We start from the raw sequence: 18,568 nt of genomic DNA on the forward strand, positions 1-18,568 counted from the left end.
CGAGGGATGTCATGCTAAGCATGAACTTTACTCTTCATTGCCTTCTTTCTGCTTGTAGCCTTTATCCACTAATTTGGCTTTCGTCTTGTAGACCCATTGGACACCTATTGCTTTCTTCTTTTCTGGTGGGTCCTTATCTGCATGGAAACAAAACAGAGTTGTATCTTCCATAACCTGAGTGGTATCGTACAACTCTTCAAGATTCCGCATCCTTCTTGGTCTTTCTGATGAGGATGCTGGTGGTGTTGATGATGATGCTCCTGGTGTGTTCCTCCTGTTGAATACAGGGAATCTGTGCACCGGACTTTGTGGTTCAGCTGCTGGTATAAACACCGGACTTTGTGGTTCATCTGCTGGCACAATCGGTTCTTCTATAAGTACTGTTGGTACTTCTTCACCTTCAAGGATCAAATCAGTGTTGATCCATCTGACTGCTTCTTGATCATCATTCCATGCCCAAGATTTATCTTCTTCAAAGATAACATCTCTACTTGTAATCACCTTCTTCGTGATGGGATTATACAGTCTGTATCCCATCCTTCTTTCACCATATCCGACAAAGATGCATTTCTCGCTCTTATCATCGAGCTTTCTCCTTCTTGCATCTGGGATCTTTGCATATGCCACACAACCAAAGACTCGTAGATGAGTAACACTTGGTTTGTGACCACTCCATGCTTCTTCTGGAGTGACTCCTTGCAAACTTCTAGTTGGGCAGCGATTCAATAGATACATTGCACATGATACAGCTTCAGCCCAGTATTGCTTGGGCAGCTTCTTTGCTTTGAGCAAACTTCTGGCCATGTCAAGAATCGTGCGATTCTTCCTTTCTGCTACACCGTTCAGCTGTGGTGTATAAGCTGGTGTCGTCTGATGTCTGATGCCTTGTTGTGTACAGAAGGCTTCAAAGTCATTTGCTGTATATTCTCCTCCTTGATCAGATCTCACTGTTCTGATCGTATAACCAGTTTGCTTCTCCACAATTGCTTTAAAATCTTTAAAACAATTGAATACTTCTGACTTCCTCTTCAAAAAGTATATCCACGTCTTTCTACTAAAATCATCAGTAAAAGTGAGGAAGTACCTATTTTGTCCAGTTGACATAGGCGTTATCGGGCCACACACATCTGTGTGTACTAACTCCAGTGGCCTCTTTGCTCTCCAGTTGACTTCTTTAGCAAAACTGGATCTGTGTTGTTTGCTGAGGACACAACTCTCACAGACTTCATCTGGATGATCAATGTGAGGCAAACCTTTGACCATCTTCTTGCTTGCTAGCATCTTCAAACTCGTGAAATTCAGATGTCCAAGCCTCAGGTGCCAAAGCCATTCTTCACTGTTGGTGATGGCGCTCAAACACCTTGCTGCATCATACTGGATGTTCAAAGGAAACATCCTATTCTTGGACATTTTCACGTAGGCCATTAATCTCCAATTGTTGTCTCTAATTGCTAGATGACAATTCTCCGAGTAAAAAGTATAGCCTCTCTCCAAAAGTTGACCTAAACTGAGTAGGTTCTGTTTTATGGCTGGGACATAATACACATCGGCGATGTAGCTGGAATCGCCATTCTTCATCTTGACTGGGATGTTGCCTTTACCTTTGAATGGAACCTTTGTGGTATCTCCAAAAGTAACTAGACCTTGCTTGGTCTCATCTAGATTACTAAATAACTCTCGGTAGCCGCACATGTGATTGCTGGCTCCAGTATCTAGATACCATATGTCCTCCTTTTTCTTATCAAGTCCTTGTTGGACAAGAAATGCAGTTTCTTCTCTGTCATCCTTCTCTACATAGTTGGCTTGCTCACGTATCTCCAACGGAGCTTTCCTTCTGCATTCAGTGCTATAGTGCCCAAATTGATTGCAGCTATAACATTTGATATTTCTCTTGTCACGGTTATTGTAACCGCCTCCTCTTCCTCTGGGAGTGAATGCTTGTTGTCCTCGGCCTCCTCTGGTGGTGTTTCTACCACCTCTTCCTCTAAAGCTTGTATTCCAAGAACCTCTTCCTTGGAATCTCTGGAATCCTCCTCTGGATTGTTGACTTCCTCCTTGAGTGGTGTAGCCACTTGATGAAGTCTCCCCTTGCTCATATTTGTCCTTGAGGGACAGCTTTGCTTGTAAGGCATGCTCAATTGCCTTATCTCCATTTCGCTTTACAATCTTCTGCTCATGAGCTTGCAAAGAACTCATAAGCTCATCAACCGTCAACTTGTCCACATCTTTGGACTCTTCAATTGCGACAACAACAAAATCGAATTTTGGATCTAGGGATCTCAAAATTTTTTCAGTAATTCGAGCATCGATGATGGCTTCTCCATTTCTCCTCATCTGGTTGACTATCACCATAATCCTTGTGTGATAATCAGAAATAGACTCCGAGGACTTCATTTGCAATAACTCAAATTCTCCTCGCAAAGATTGAAGACGAATCTTCTTGATTCTGTCAGCACCTTTGTATTTCTGTTGGAGAGCCTCCCATATATCATGTGATGTTTCAGCGGAAGCTATGATCTCGAATGTATCTTCATCAAGACCTTGGTAGATGATGGTCTTGGCTTTGTTGTCCTTCTTTCTGTTGACTTTCAAGGCTTGCTTCTGAGCCTCTTGTAAAGCATCTTCTCTTTCTTTGGACTCTGGTTCATCATAACCAGTTTGTACAATATCCAAACACTCTTGTGACCCAAGAAATGCCTTCAATCTGATGCACCAACTATCATAGTTGTCTTTGGTCAGCTTAGGGATGAGTGTATGTGTACCTTCTGTAGTCATTTTGCTTTTGGAATGACTATATCACCTCTTTGGAAGCCGAATTTGGACAAACGGACACTGTAGATCGATCCGGAATGGTCCAAATAGTAGGGAACCGGTCTGACTTTGTTGAAATCGGGTCAGAAAGTGGGTGAACCGGTCAAACAACCAATTCTGTACGGCGGGCGGTTCGCTGGGTTGAACCGGGAATATTCTGTGGAATATTCTCGCGGCTTGGCTCAGACTGGAACTCGGCTCGGCTCGGCTTGGAGTGCGGCGCGGCTTGTGGCCGGCTGGACTCGGCTTGCGGCTCGGCTCGCGTGCACGTCAGTCGTCTTCAACCTCTGGAGCGCGTGGCTGCGCGTGGTCTTCTGGGCAGAATCTTCAGGAGGCGCGTGTGAGCTACCTCCTACTCCGATCAGGCTGATTCTTGCGGCAGTGAGTTCGTCTTGATGATCTCTACACTGTGGAATTATCAAAACTTGTTTTTGACAATTTTGAAAATTCGGATATACCCCAAAACACTTCTGTTTTCCGACGAACGGGGCTCTGATACCAATTGTTGGTGGGAGAAACCACTGGTGGTGGCTTTGAAACACTCAGAGGGGATAAAACACACTGTTTTATTACACAAAACCGAAGCTTACAATAACTTAACAAAAGCTTATACACGCCCTCTCTCTCTTCTTTCTCTTTCAAGTGTTCCTCTCAATTCTCTCCACACATATAACATAACTGAGCATCCTATTTATACATAAATTCAGAATACGAAAATCTACTGTTCCAGGTGTGAAGGCGGCTGTTGACCGGCGGTGTGAAGGCGGCTGGCGGCTGCGGCTGGTGGCTGGCGGCTGGTCGGTGGTCGGTGGCTGGTGGCTGGTTGCCTTCCTTGACTGGAAACTTTCTAGATTGAGTTTAATTATTCAACATTGACTAATTACTAGCAGATTGGAGTAATGATGAGACATTTTGACTGTCTTGTGATCCGATGGGTAGACACTTAAATCTTAATCATTGCTTCCTGCTGTGAGTATGTATGATCTAAAGTACTATTCAATTAGTACTTAAGTTTTCAACTTAGGTTATCATGGGGCTATGAGATTTTGTCAGAACTCCTCTCTCCTTTCCAATTGATAACCTTTTTTGTGTTTTTCATCATTGGATGGATGGATGGATGGATTTTTTACATGTTCACTATTGTTTCAAAGGAACTGGAGATATGTGTCTGCAACTCTCTTCTTCAGCAGTAGCTAGGGTTGGACTCTCTCTATCTCCTTCCTCTCTCCATATAAACCAATATGTTATTCCTTTCATGTCATCTTTTCAAGCTTCCCTTTTTTTAATTAGGTATAGTGTAATGCTAGGCATGTGATGATCAACTTTCTTCACTCTTGCAGAGAGGTGCAAAAAGAAATGATAAAAGAATTGTCAAAATTTAGCCTGCAGAACTTGAAAGAACAAAACCCTTTTGAAGACCGAGGCTTTTTCTATATGTTATTGCTTAATGGGGTGGTTGGATCTGCAGAGTTATGTAGATATTTCTCTGCTTTCTTGACGTTTGCCAATGTTTTACTTCCAGTTCATTGTATATTAATTAAACTCATTAGAGAATATATCCATTGACATTTTAGTGGAAGACAAGCGCAGCTGTACTAAAGATTTGAAGCCAAGTATATATAGAGCAGTGGATATGTTCTCTAGTATTTGATTCCCATGATCACTTTCTTTACTAAAAGAGAGGTATATTTCTACTTCTATCTCTTAACTTGAAACCTTTAAATCTTTTCAAATCCTTTCTTCTTGTTGACGCAACTAATTTACTTAATAATCTTCCATACAATTTATTCCCTTTCCAAATCATATATATATATATATGGCTAAAATCTTGACTTAATTTGTTCAAGCTGGTTTCAGTCTATCAAATCTTCATCCAAGAATTCAATCACCACATTAAGAAGCTGATTTTATCCTTTGGACAAACACAGGACTTGAGCTAGAAAGGGCAATGAACACCTTGTAAATCCTTACATACAGGCTTGAAGAAGCTTTGAAGCTTCTTCTTCTTTAATTGTGCGTTGTTTCTTGTGAAATAGACAAATCTGGAACTACCATGGGATCTAACTCTAGAATATTGGTGTAACACATCATTGTGGAAGATTTTGATATCTTCGATTACAAGTTACAACTGGAGTTACTGATTTCTTCCATGCAACTTCGTTAGGGTAAAAATTTAGAGAAAATTGTTACAGGGTTTCCAATTTGCATGAGAAAGGAAATTAAAGGTAATCATTGAAATACATGGGATGCCATGCAAAACTTTAACTCGCTCTTTTATTGCAGTAGTGCATGATTTCACTACTTGTTCATGAGAATGATGATGCATTCACAAGTACTTTGATGATGCTGGATATGGCCTTTGTAAGCATCAAAATCTTTTACTCTGCTGGGTTTTTCACTTTTGTCAGCACAATCTCTCCTAAATACAAACCATACGTAATGAACACCGGCTAAAATTCAGAAGCTATGGTACACTAAAGGCAACTGTCATGGTCCTGTAATTGGTAAAAGCCCCATGACAAAATATTCCAGTTCCAAACTTCAAAGCCTTGTCTTTTATTTGCTAGAACTCATTAGTTATCAGTGATTCCTATGTTTAAAGAATCACCTTGTCTACGACTCTGTGGACTGGTGGTGGTATATTTGAATTATTTTCTGTTATCCGATTACCATGTTTCTTAGTTTTTTCATAGCATTTTTTTTTTTTATCTGTTTCATTGGGTCCATGTTTCTAATTATTTTTTTCTTGGTTAGGTAACATTTGGTTATAATACTCTTGGGGCAGAAACAGAAAAAATAGAGAAGACATCTTTCATTGTTCTTTCTATCTTGAAAAGATATAAATTCACTTTTTAGAAACAACTATCCATATACAAGCATTGGATTCTTGGTAGACAAAAGATCATGCACCGAGAGTTTTTTGTCAAGAAAAATTAAGGAATCTATACGAAGAGAGGCTATTAAATCTATGATTTTCAACTTGAAAGTTCCAAACTTGGTAAATAATTAACCTATCCATTAATTTGAGGAAGATTATATGTAGCTTGGAAGTGGGAGGATTAAGTTCAATTCTAAAACCTCTTTCAAATGACACCAACATCCCATTGCCTCAATCTTGTTAATTATATTCAAGATATCGAGGTCTTGTCAAGGCCATATACACACACACACACACACACGAGAAATGTTTCAAAATCTAGGATATGCACTCTCTCCTGGACGAGTACCACTGTAGTGTGTGTATCTGTCTGGACCACAGAGGGGTTGGTAGAATAACTTCATATTTCAAGAATTGTGCAAAGCACTTGAAAAAATATTTGCATTAACTATCAGTAGTGGGGAGCAGGTGTGCAGTGCAGGAAGACAAAGGTAAAAAGAGAAAGACTTTCACTTTTATAGGTCCAACAGACAGTGATGACTAGAAGTGTAGGTTTTATGCATACCGCCAGGTTAGCTGATGAAATGTCATCTTACCTTGAACCACTTTTCTGCTTTTCAGCCTTGTAAAATGTAAAAGATCAGTGCAAACAAAAGCAATGTCTGTCGGCTTAAATAGTACTTAGGTTTATCTTACTCGTAAAATGATAGCAAATCAACATTAGGGTTCTTCTGTGGCATTTAGACGTGGAACTGTGCCTCTGCCTTGACCCATTTGCATTTCTTTCTTAGCTAGATCTTGATTCTCAACCGACGAGGTTGCTTAAGATCTTTACTCTAAAAGTATTTCAACCCAGTAATTAAGTATTGAATCAATCCTCGAATGATCCATTATTGAATCAAATGACATGCGTTGAAATTAAAGACATGCCCACATTTAACACACAAGCATATGTTTTGTCCCTTTAACAGTGAAGATTGGATCTAGCTTTGACTCAAACTATGGGGTGCATGTAACATTTCCTTACATTTTTTTTAGATTAATGTTGGTGTTCGGGCCTTAACTAATCTCATGAACCCTGAAATTAAAAATTATATAAAATTTTAATAATTTTAAAATTTATAGGACTTGAACTAATAATTTCTAGTGAATAAATTTAAAACTGACCATTACCTTACACTTATTTTCTCACAAAGTAATTGAGTTACTTGGGGCTCAGGGTAGAGGTAACCCCTTAATCATGAGCCTAGTGATTAAGTCCTAGATCAACACAATTATATTTCATATTCAAAAATTTGTTAGCCCATTGATTTTGGATGAACATGCTTCATCTTGTTAAATATTTGTTAGTTTTTTTTTTAATTTCAAAAATCACCATTTATGATTTAACATTTTAAATTTCTTTGAAAAAAAATCAAAGTTACCAAACTCGTATTAGTTCATGATCTAGTCTAAAACTTGTGTTATGAATAACTCAAGTTGAGTTATGAATAACTTTGATCAATTTTAAAAAAATTTTGTTTCAAATTTTTTTTAAGAGAAAATTAAAACCACATCATTTAAAGATATTTAAAAAAAATAAAATCAAATTATTTTAAATAAAAAATAAAAAATTGATTAATTGTTGAATTGATAAGTTTGATGTAGTCAATTCTCATTTATTTTAATTTGAAATATAATCCAAATTATGTTAAAAGTCGATGAGTTACTAAATTGACCTAGTCAATTATACTTATACCTCTTTTTTCCTTAAGAAGTTTCACTAATGATATGATGTATACTAATAAAGCCTTTAAAAAAAAAAGATATTCTCATATTAGAAATTAAATTTTCTTATCAAGTTTGAAGCAGTTTTATTAACCGCATGTTAATACATTAACATAGCAACCCTTCCTTAATTTATAAGATGGTAAAAGGATGTTGCTCTGACAATCAATCAGATAAAGTATTTAATTAATCTTGATTGACATATAAATTAATTTTAAAATGTAAATAAATATATAAAAAAATCAAAGATAAATAAATTCACAGATAGATTTTACTTGGTACTAGCGTATTCATTTATGCTTGTAGTATATATCTTGCATTTTCAACTACCCTTGAGCTCCCATTTTTATTTGTGTGGTTTTGAAGAAGAAGAAGAAGGTCGGGTTGGTATCCATGGCCGTCGATTAGGTGGTGCTTAACACAACATCATGAACTATATATAGACAGCAACTTTCATGCATTGAGCCAATGCAAGCATCCACCTTGTCACCTAAATAATCTAGGTGAGCATTTTGTCTCAAAATTTGCACTACAATTTCAAGTAAAAAACAACGATATAGGATCTAAATATAGCTGTATTTTTTATTTTTTTTTCATTCAAGATACTATATATAATCTATATATGTCACATAAGAATCGTAAGCTTCTATTGATAGAAATATTCCAAGAAATCACATAAAAAATCATCATCCATGCCTAAAAATTAACAAAATTTCTGGCACGTACACATTCATGCACCATAACCATACAAACCCGAAAACGAAGCAGCCATCTCAACCCATCTGCCCTCTTGTTTTCCTCTCCCCCATTGTTGTTTCTCTTATTTATCTTTGTAGCTGTCCACCAGCCTGGTTTCATGAGCAGGTTGGGAATTGGGGGAGAGAAAACTACGTACCATCTATTCTTTAACCTCCCCTTTCCCCTTCCGACCACCATATGTAACACTTGTTCTTCTTCAAATCTTTAATTTCTATGCATTTTCCAATCCAAATTTCTCTTAAACCATCACCACCTTTACCTAACAATGTAATCGATCATTACCATTATCAATATCATCACCAACACCATCTATTATAGCAATTCATTAATTGTTAGGTTGTGCCATGTTGAACATTTCTTCTATCTATGATCCATCCTATAACACCACCTTCGACTCGGCGATTCTCTACTCCATCATTGCCCTCTTCCTCCTTTCCCTCTTCTCTCTTTGCTTTGTATTTCATCTCCTATTCAAATCACAAAATTCCCATCATTTACAAAGCTTCAACTCCCTTTGGTCCGTCCGATTCCTCCTTGTCTTTATCATCACACTTTGGGGTCTTAACGAGCTTTTTCGCATACCCTTATTTCGTAAACAACATCTCTACCCTTTTTTTCCTTCTTTAACCCTATCGCAACAAGAAAGTCTTTGCAAAGTCCATGTTGTTCTCTCATTAGGGTTATTAGAACCTGGTTTCTTGGTGATCCTCCTTTTTCTTATGAACATATCCATCAAGAGAAAAACCCCACGAGGTACTTGGGTTCATGCCTTTCTTTGGTCTGCATGTATTCCCATCCTCACCATACAATTTGTGTTTGTGTTCACTTCGATGGTAAAGATGCCATCTATTTTTCATCGAAGTTCAGTTGTTTTCAAGAATAATTTTGGGGTGGAAATTGCGATGTGCACGTACCCTTTAATAAGTTGCATCATATTTGGTGCTTTTGGGGTTTGGTACACTTTGTTCTTCTTCTTGTCATGTTTCAAGGTGGTCACCCTCGCAATCAACAAAGGGTTAAGAGCTAGAATATATAGCCTAGCTTTTGTGGTGATGGTAATGTTGCCATTAGAGATCTTGTTTCTTGTATTGTCAGCTTTTTGGAGACCTGAGGAGACCATATATGGCGCATTTTCTTTCCTTGTTTTTTTCACAACATTAGTTATCGCCGCCGTCGGAGAGGGCATAATGATAATTAGACCTATCATCGATTCGTTGGCTGCCGGAGGAACCACTTCCCTGTTTCCACAGAAGCAGGAAGCTGGCCAGAGGTATCTGAGTGTAATAATACAAAGTTGATATTGATCGGGACCAAAGTAGTCACTCTGTTGGTGCATGAAGGGCTTTCAAGTCGACCAAAATACGCATGCCAATGCGCAACATGGCACGGGACCAAGTTATGCCAATCAAGATTAGGTCCTTTTCTGTTGTTTGGTATATTGTTCAGACCCCTAATTAGATTTGCAAAGCAGGCCATTTTCTCACAAGTTGTGCAATGCCTCAATCTGAGGAGTTTTTTCTTCTTGATAATATGTTCCTGACTCTGACATTCATGTGCTATATAGCGAGCTTGTTGTTGCCTTTATCATGTAAATACAGAGCAGATTTTGTATATACAAGTATACCGGCCATGTCTACGGTATATGACTTTGATGGTTTGGAGAATTATCTCACCGAAGAAAAGAATTGAATTAGCAACAACAAATAATCCAGTTGCAATAATTGGAGACATTTACGTTGCAAAACCAACTTAATTTGCAACTAATTTACTGGATGCAAGATGAGCATTTGTGTTAATTACCTTCGAGAGATTCTAGTGGGTAAAAAGATAACTTTGAGAACAGTATTGTCTCATGAGTTCAAGAACAGTCGGAAAACCTTGTTCTTGACTATAGGCCTTGAAATATATAATGGTTTTCTAACAACAATTGGACAAGGAAAATCGTGTTCCTCCATTGGAGATTTGTTTCTTGTCTTGTCTTGACTTGACAGCTTAAATTATGATTGTTTCTTGGCTAATAAATTGAAAATACTGAATCCAATTCGGATTAGTGTACCTTTTCATTAGAGGATAAACTTCTCATGACTTTGATGTCTAATTAGCTAGCCCTTTTTTTACTAGTGGACATGCTAGAGATCCCAAGGCTTTAAATGCCCAACCCAAATGGTTAGTTGAAGCGCATAAGTTTATCAAGTTGGCTCGGTAAACACTAGACCTCTTTCCCATTTTTTATTTTTTATTTTTTTATTTGCATGAGGAAGGTGTTATACAAAAATGGTGTTCAAAGAATGAGATTCCATAGTCAAGCTCTTCAAATGATGTAAATACTTAGTGGTTAATTACTTGACAGATATATACATATAATAAAAAAGGTCATCACCTGCCTCCTACAAATCATAGAAGAGGAAATGGCATGGTAAGGGTCGCCTGCCTCCTTCCCGGCCTGAGCTTCTACATGCCTGCCAGCAGTTTAGCTGCTAATTGTTTAATGAATATTCTATCAGTTTCTCTCAGGGAAATATGCTCATGTCAATTGATTGGTTGAAAAGCATTGACCTTTCTGAGATGAAATTATTTTCTTCTTTATGGATTTCTGATTAAAAATTCTGAAATGTAAATCTGGGTTGACTTTTTGTTGTTGTTTACACATGAAAATAAGGAAATGTGTGGAGTAGATGTTTTCGATAGTTGTGGTAAATTCCAAAATTAATGCAAGACAGCCGGCCTGGTAGGGCGGGTCTATAGTCAGCAAGCATAGCTCTTGCTTTGACCCCGTCCCTTTTATACATTCAAAAGGGATGAAAAATCTAAAAACATGGAATATTTAAATTTAAACTTAAGTCTCCTTAACCATGATCGAAGTTATCAAAGACGGTCTCGTCCATGACTTGTCCCAAGGCTAGGGTTGGCATGACCTCACTTCTTCTAGGTGAATTCAAAATTATAATATTTATTCTAATTAATTTAAAATAATATTGCTTTAAAAATAATTTATGTTTTAATTGATTTAATTAAATAACAGGTTGATCTATCGGTCAGTCAGGTTATGCTATATTCAATTTTTATATAACTTAATTTAAAATTTGATCTAGATTGTATTTTAATTTGACAAATCACTAAATTAATGCGTCAAATTAAACTAAATTTTTTAGACACTGATAAAAAAAATTAAGGGTTTCGATGGGCTTATTTAAGAATTCAAAAAAAATAATTAACTAAATTAAGTCGCGTTTTATGCATTCATATTAAGATTGTATCTAATCAAATCTGAGGCAAACCATCATATCAGATTAGCTAAGCTCTAAGAAGAAAAATATGTTAAGTAATTAAATAATACCTTTATGAACAATGTACGGGCAACAAAGAAAGAACACAAGCACCTTGCTTGGGGGGAAAGAAAAGGGGGGGAAAGCCCTAAATCAAGCCCCATTTCACATTCTCTTTGCCGCAAAGCTAAAAAGTCCACTCTTTCATCCACACCTTGTGGAGTGCCTTGTCTTCTAATTTTCTCATTCTTCTCTTGACGCTCCCTTCCTTTATGCAAATGGCATATTGCGTGCTTGACCCTCGAATTCTTGCATATTTAAGAATTCACCGGTTTTAGCTTTACAAGATTTTCTAACAATTTGAACTTCTAGATCCTTATAAGTTGTTTTTTTCGCATTTCTAGACCCATTGCTGCTCGTGAATCGGGGATGTGAACCACGAAGCTAGGAATTGATTATGGTGTGACCCACAGGGAAATGTTGCTAGTGGCACGTCCCCTTCTTTGTGCGTGGCAGAAAAGTGGTTGAGGAGGCCAAACATCAGGAGGTAGAGAACTTATTAATTGTATATGGATATTTCAATCTATTTATTTAAGATTATTTGATGACTAATCAACTAAATATATGCATAAGAAACTATTCCCTTTGATTCCTTATTTGTTTTTGTGTTTTAAATAAATTTTTAAAAAATACATATTATTTTAATGTATTTCTAAAACAAAAAACATTTTAAAAAACAACCGCTACCATAATACCAAACAGGCTTTTAAACTAATACAAGGAGTAAGTATTGATATAGATTAAGTTATAACTTGAACTAACAACACTCATTTTTCATGTATCTAGAAGCAATTATAATCAACTAAACAACACTATATTACCAAGAAAAAAAGTGTGTGTATATATATGCAATTTCAGCTCATAATATATATATTGGAAAATGGAAATCAAATTTATGTCAATATCTTGAATTACAAACACAAAGCATGATGTTTTGTCTTCATGAGATTTATGGTGAAATTAATATCTATAGTTATCTATCCCTTTAATTTGATAAAGACCGAAAACCTAATTATCCTACCTTTTATAATGGAATTATCTTTATGATCATTTACCTTTTATAATGGAATTATCTTTATCCTCTACCTTTTATAATGGATTTTGATTGGCCACTATATATGTTGGTTATCTTCCCCGTCCATCTTGGGGGCAGATCTAGGATTTGAAAAGTTTAAAGCAGGTTCGAAGAATAAAGCTGGAAAATTAAAAATTGTAGAAAGTCAATGAAGAAGGACCTAATTGAAACGATCATATATTTCTTTAGCCTTTCCTAACTTATGGGTGGGCCAAAACCCGCAACCCTTTATTTTCTTTCCCATTCTCCCGAATGCACTATCATGCTGAAAAGGTGAGCTGTCATGAAATTTCTATGCTAACCATATTTTGCAGTTAAATTAACATTTATATTTCTCAATTTTTTTTGCAGTTAAATTAAAAAATACATATATAGTATTTATTTTTTTAATTTAATGTGTGTGTATTATTTTTTATGAATATTAAGGACCTAATTGAAAAATAACATTATTATTTTATATATATAAGAGCACACGCCTTTGCATCACAAAAAAAATTGCAATGAAATCTGCCGCAACATCCGGCTAGACCTTGACCAAGGAGCTCCCATGAAGGTGTCATCCATTAAAGAAATAATAATAATAAATAAAGGGTAAAATTGGTAATACACCCACAACCCCTGATATGGCTGCCTTAAGCGTGTTTGTCTGCAATTTTGTAACTGTTCCAAGATCACACGTTGAAAACAAGGTAATTAGTAATTAGTAGCTAATTAATTAACTTGTCAGATTTTGTGATGTCAGGTTTGACGAGTTCACGCTTGCTATTGGTTGTTCCCTTCTTGTTGGCGTCTACATGGCCGTTCACGGGTCCCACGTCGTTTCACCTCTCATCGAGTCATCGTTATCCTCTTTGCTTGGTGTAATTGCTATGAGCAGTTTATTCTCTCCTCCTACTTCCAATATTACTGGCTTGCGAATATGTGAATATATTATAACCATATTTATTGGTTTTGGTTTGATTTATTAGCTAAATATTAGCTTAAAAAACATGAATATTAATATGACCCATAAAGGGAGAAAGAATTAGTAATTAAAGGAAATACCTGGTCATAATTTCGGCAATCAAAACACATGAATCTCACAATAAATTACCAATATTACATAATCCTACAAAATCATAATATTAATTAGAAAATTAATTTGGTTTTAGTTTTTTAAAATACTTTTAACTTAAAAATATATCAAAATAATATTTATTTTTATTTTAAAAAAAAAATTGATATTAGCGCATCAAAATGATCTAAAAACATTAAAAGTATATTAATTTCAAGAAAAAAATAAAAAATAATTTAAATTTTTTAAAAAATAATTTTAAAACTCAAATACAAAACAGATTGATATAGAATTTACTATTAATTATACCTCTATAAGCAGAGACAGAATATTCTCTTTTGAGAAACAAAATATTATTATAATTGATATTCCAACAAAAAAACAAATCAATCTTCTTTTTTTAGAAAGTAAAATAACTTATAATTGTTTATAATTGTTTGTAGATGGACGTCATGTTTATCCCGAGGGGCGGGGCGCCCTCTTGGTTAAAATAAAATAAAAATATAATTTTCTAATCTTATCCAAAATTTGTAACCTCTGTCAACTGAAATATAGTATTCTTAGAATTGATATTTTACATGAAATCCAAATGCTTAGAATTTATTTTAGCCATGTTGATGAGAAAGTCAAGCACCCCTTAAATAAAATAAAATAAAATAAAAATACCAGGTAATTATGCACCTAGAAATTTTTATTTGTTTTAATATAATAATACCCCTCTCTGACTGGAAAAGGCTGCGAGGTTGTCATTCACACAATAATGAATATCAGCTATTTCAGGATCCTTCGCAGCACTCGCAATCTTCACATTTAGCAAAATCATAGCAGCGTATGCCCTGTTTTTTTACCTTTTTATCGCACTAATCCTAGAGACGAACAGTGTTTATTGTTTTTCTCTTAATATTTGACCTTTTCACTTATTTGAAAAGTCAAATGTTAATTTCCACCGAGCTTTATCCTGTAAATAGCGTGTTTAATGCCAGCTGTAAATAAGATAGATGATCAATTTTGTATTTACATTCTCTTATCTTAGACGGAAAGTTAATAAAAAATTAAAATAAAATAGAAACCTACCTAAGATGTGAACTCTTGGCGTCTCTAGCTGTTTCTGTCTCTAGAACAACCTCTACGAGTATACCCGAAGCATATCCTAGCAAGCTTGAACCATATCTACTACCTCCCTCCCCGCTATATATATGTAAACCACTCTTCTTCCAAGAAAAAAAATAACCCTCGATCTTTCTCTCTTGTGCTTATGTTGTTTTTGTTTGATTTTCATATATCATGAGCAATATACCAAGATCTCTTGCAGACTCTTCTTTCACCCTTTTCAAGCTTGCCATTTCTGCAGCAGACCCTTGGCCTTTCTCTCTTGTTTTCTCGTAACCAATTCTGTATAAGAATTTGCACCCGTCTTTAGGCTTTCAGGGTGATCTTCTTTGTTGTTTCTTTGATTTTTTGTGGTGTTTAAGCGTACAATGGGGAGTGGAGATAAAAATCATTTGAGTTTCCATATTCACTTGCCAAATCACCATCACCACCACCACCACCACCATGATCATCATGGCAAGAAGCAGTTGAAAGATATCCCAAAAGGGTGTCTGGCAGTCATGGTAGGGCAAGGTGAGGAGCAACAGAGGTTTGTGATTCCTGTGATTTATATAAATCACCCGCTGTTCATGGAGTTATTGAAAGAAGCTGAGGAAGAGTTTGGATTTGATCAAGAAGGCCCCATCACTATTCCTTGCCATGTTGAGGAGTTTCGCAATGTTCAAGGCATGATTGAAGAGGAAAAGTCCTCCCAAGATCATCATCATCAACAACACCACCACCACCATCATATCTTGTGCTTTAGGGTTTGATTTAATTATTTATGGAGTTGTATAAAAATCATTTGTTTCCTCTTTTCATCTTCCTTTGTGTACCAGATTAACTACTATCCGCTTCAATATTATTGTATATTTTTATGGTCACGAAAAATTGAATGGAAAGAAGATTGTGTTTGGTTCAAGAACAATTAATCACAACCATATTCTCTTGCAACATTATATATATATATATATATATTGGGCATAATTTATTTTTGGCTTGCTTATTTTGCTGCTTTCTTATTAATGTGGACACAAGAAACGGTTGACAATTGAACTAGTAGCTAGATGGAGAGAGCTAGAGGACATGTTAAGGGCAACCGTATAGGACACGGCTAGAACTTTGAAGGGGGAAGAGGGTTTGCTTAGAGCCATTGGATTTGATTCTTTCACAAATCCTTTTGTTTTCTTTTACTTTTTCTTTCCATTTTGTGATTCATATTGTTTGGAATATATTCCTTGTATATAAACCATACATGAAGAGACAAGCATCAAGTCCCTTCGCCAAGATAATTTTTAAAAAATTATTTTATTATTCCCAATTGCAATTTTTATAGCTAGATGGTAAAATATAGTTGTTCAAGTCTTTTCTTCGATGTCTTTTAAGAATTCAAAATCATGGGTTGAACCTTATGTTTGAAACATTCAGCCGGAGGTTGCCTAGGAGTGCATGTTCGGCGGAGCTCCGCCCTCTTTCTAGCTTCTGCTCCTTCTCCACTTCAAATACAAGATCAGTGCTTGGACTTCGCATTCTTACCAAATCCTTGGAAACTCTTAGCATTTGTCCCAAGATCGATCTTGTTAAAAATTATGAACCATCCTTATTGTTTTTTTGTCCGGTAATTAAGTTATTTGGCAATAGAAATTAAAATTTATATAGAAGCATCTTGATCGTGCATGTATTAAAGACGGTTGATTAATTTGCCTAATGCTCAGATCTAATCAAGTCGTCGATATGCTCTCAACAAGATATTGAATCTAAAGACTAAAAATATACATGACTTAAGTTATATAATTAACTTGGATTAAACTAAAATAAAATTATTTTAAAAATCAAATTAAATTTTAATTGGATAAACGGATTGATTCTCTGAATTAATCATATCTAATAAGATCAAATTTTATCTGATTTAATTTGTAATCAAACTAAAGTTAGGTTTGATTTAATAAAACAGGAAATATAATGCCCTAGGCATGCAAATGAAATCAAATCATATCAATTGGGTGAGGAAATAACAAAACCACAATCCCAATTTTGCGTAGGGAATGTGCCTCACTTGTTTTACAAGTTCCCAGATAATGAGTGGTTTTCTTGAACAATTTAGCCAGAAGGTGCCAGGCTTAAAAGTCATCATCAAGTGCATGTGACAGCACAGCTTAGTTGAAACAATCTGGTCCCATGGAAACCGACGGGAGGAGAAGGGCCGGACGTTTGCTTTAAAGGCTGTTTGCTTGTATGAATGCAATTGCATCTTTCCTTCTATTTTCTGCCTCCATTTTGAAACCATAACCTAACATCATGTTCTTGCTCGGGCCTCAGGGACCACGCCACCTTGTACAGCATTTTTATTCTTTTTTAGGCTGCAGGTGGGCAATATTTTAGCCTCCAGATTTACCAAGTTTCAAGCTTTAATATTGATTGAACTCTCTGTACTCATGGCAGCTGCTGGCCATGGAAGAATTGGAAGCTTGTCCTAAAAAATATGGCATGAAGGCGAAAAGTTTAAAATCTGTACAATAGATTTCGAGTTTGAATTAAAATATGTATTTTTTCTAAGAACTTGAGATAATTTAGGTTTTATTTATTCATTTGAACTCACAAAATATGTTTTTTAAGAGATAAAATTTCCTTGAATTTTTTTTAAAAAAAGAAGAAGTATTGGAAGCTTAAATTCTCCATGAGAAAAATAAGCCTTCAACGTGTGAGGCATTTCTTTTAGATGGTTTAGGTGGTAGCAGGACATCATTTATTTGTGAATAAATTAAAATACAAATAATTTTAAAACTTCAAGGCGTTGGTCTGATGGTACGCTTCATTTATTAATCTTCTTGTTCAAGACTTGCAACAAAATTCAGATGAATTTATTTAATTTTTGTGTCCTTAAAGAAAGAATATAATTTTGATTTGAGGTATAAGTTGGTCTAGAGATAGAATTAATTTGAGCAATCTTTTCCATGCGTGAAGAACATAATCCTCGGCACTAGCCACGTCGGCTTCCTACTGCTCTTGTGGGCTATGTCCAGGCCCAGGCCTGATCTTTTAAGCTGGTTGAAGCCCATGGCTTATAATTATGTCTGTGGTTGGTGTAAAACAGCACTTGGAAAAAATGTCTTAGGCGGACTTGCATCTAATTGCTTTTGTTTTTTTGAAGAAAATGTTGAGTTTAAAATAGATGGCAACTTCCAATTTCATACCAAAAGTTCATTTAGTCCCTTTTTTTTCGGTTAATAGGTTAATCGATCCTTTTAGTTGTTAGAAATTTATTTTAAAAATCCTTGTTATTTTTATTTTTTAATCTCTGATTTGTTTGAGAAGAGAGAGAAAGCTCTTGAAAATTTCAAACTAAAAAGAGAAAATCATTATTACATTTATTTTGACTATCAAAATGGTTGTAATTAGTGTCAACGGGTTTTATTTGGTATGAAGAGTCTTATAATTGTTGTTTTGAGCCTTGATATTGCTCAAAAAAATAAATCTAAGTTGATCATGATAAATTTTATTCAGTTTGATTTTGTGATTTGGAATATTTTTTTGGTTTATTAGGTTGATAAGTTGGTTTATAGGTATTCTAAAAGTATTTATAAGGTGTTTTTAGGCTAAAATGGATTGAAAATAGGTTATTTGGGTCGAAACTCACTATCATGTTTTTTCAACATCATAGTGGTGGCTAAAATCTGGACATGTCCTTTGCTAGCAACAAGTGGCATAGTGTTTTCTTTTCTTTGAAAAAAAAACAAATAACAAGTTATCCATTTTTTTTTTTAAAAAAAAAAAAAAAAGAAGCTCAAACACGCAAGTCTAGACTTGAA

The 18,568-nt window shown here is 35.4% G+C and overlaps 1 protein-coding gene across 1 annotated transcript; it reads left to right on the plus strand.

Annotated features, from left to right (window-relative positions):
- The first annotated feature begins 14,769 nt into the window (after window positions 1-14,769).
- Window positions 14,770-15,697, plus strand: LOC118046696 (auxin-responsive protein SAUR32). Its single transcript, XM_035055685.2, has one exon. It carries the CDS (start codon window positions 15,149-15,151, stop codon window positions 15,530-15,532), a length of 384 nt encoding a protein of 127 aa, XP_034911576.1. The 5' UTR covers window positions 14,770-15,148; the 3' UTR covers window positions 15,533-15,697.
- The last annotated feature ends 2,871 nt before the right edge of the window (window positions 15,698-18,568 follow it).

The sequence above is a fragment of the Populus alba genome, chromosome 12, assembly GCF_005239225.2.
Source record: "Populus alba chromosome 12, ASM523922v2, whole genome shotgun sequence".
In the NCBI taxonomy this organism is placed as follows: Eukaryota; Viridiplantae; Streptophyta; class Magnoliopsida; order Malpighiales; family Salicaceae; genus Populus; species Populus alba.

Bases quoted from the DNA above. Each gene is read 5' to 3' on its own strand.
- LOC118046696 (XM_035055685.2), top strand. From the start codon at position 15,149: ATGGGGAGTGGAGATAAAAATCATTTGAGTTTCCATATTCACTTGCCA.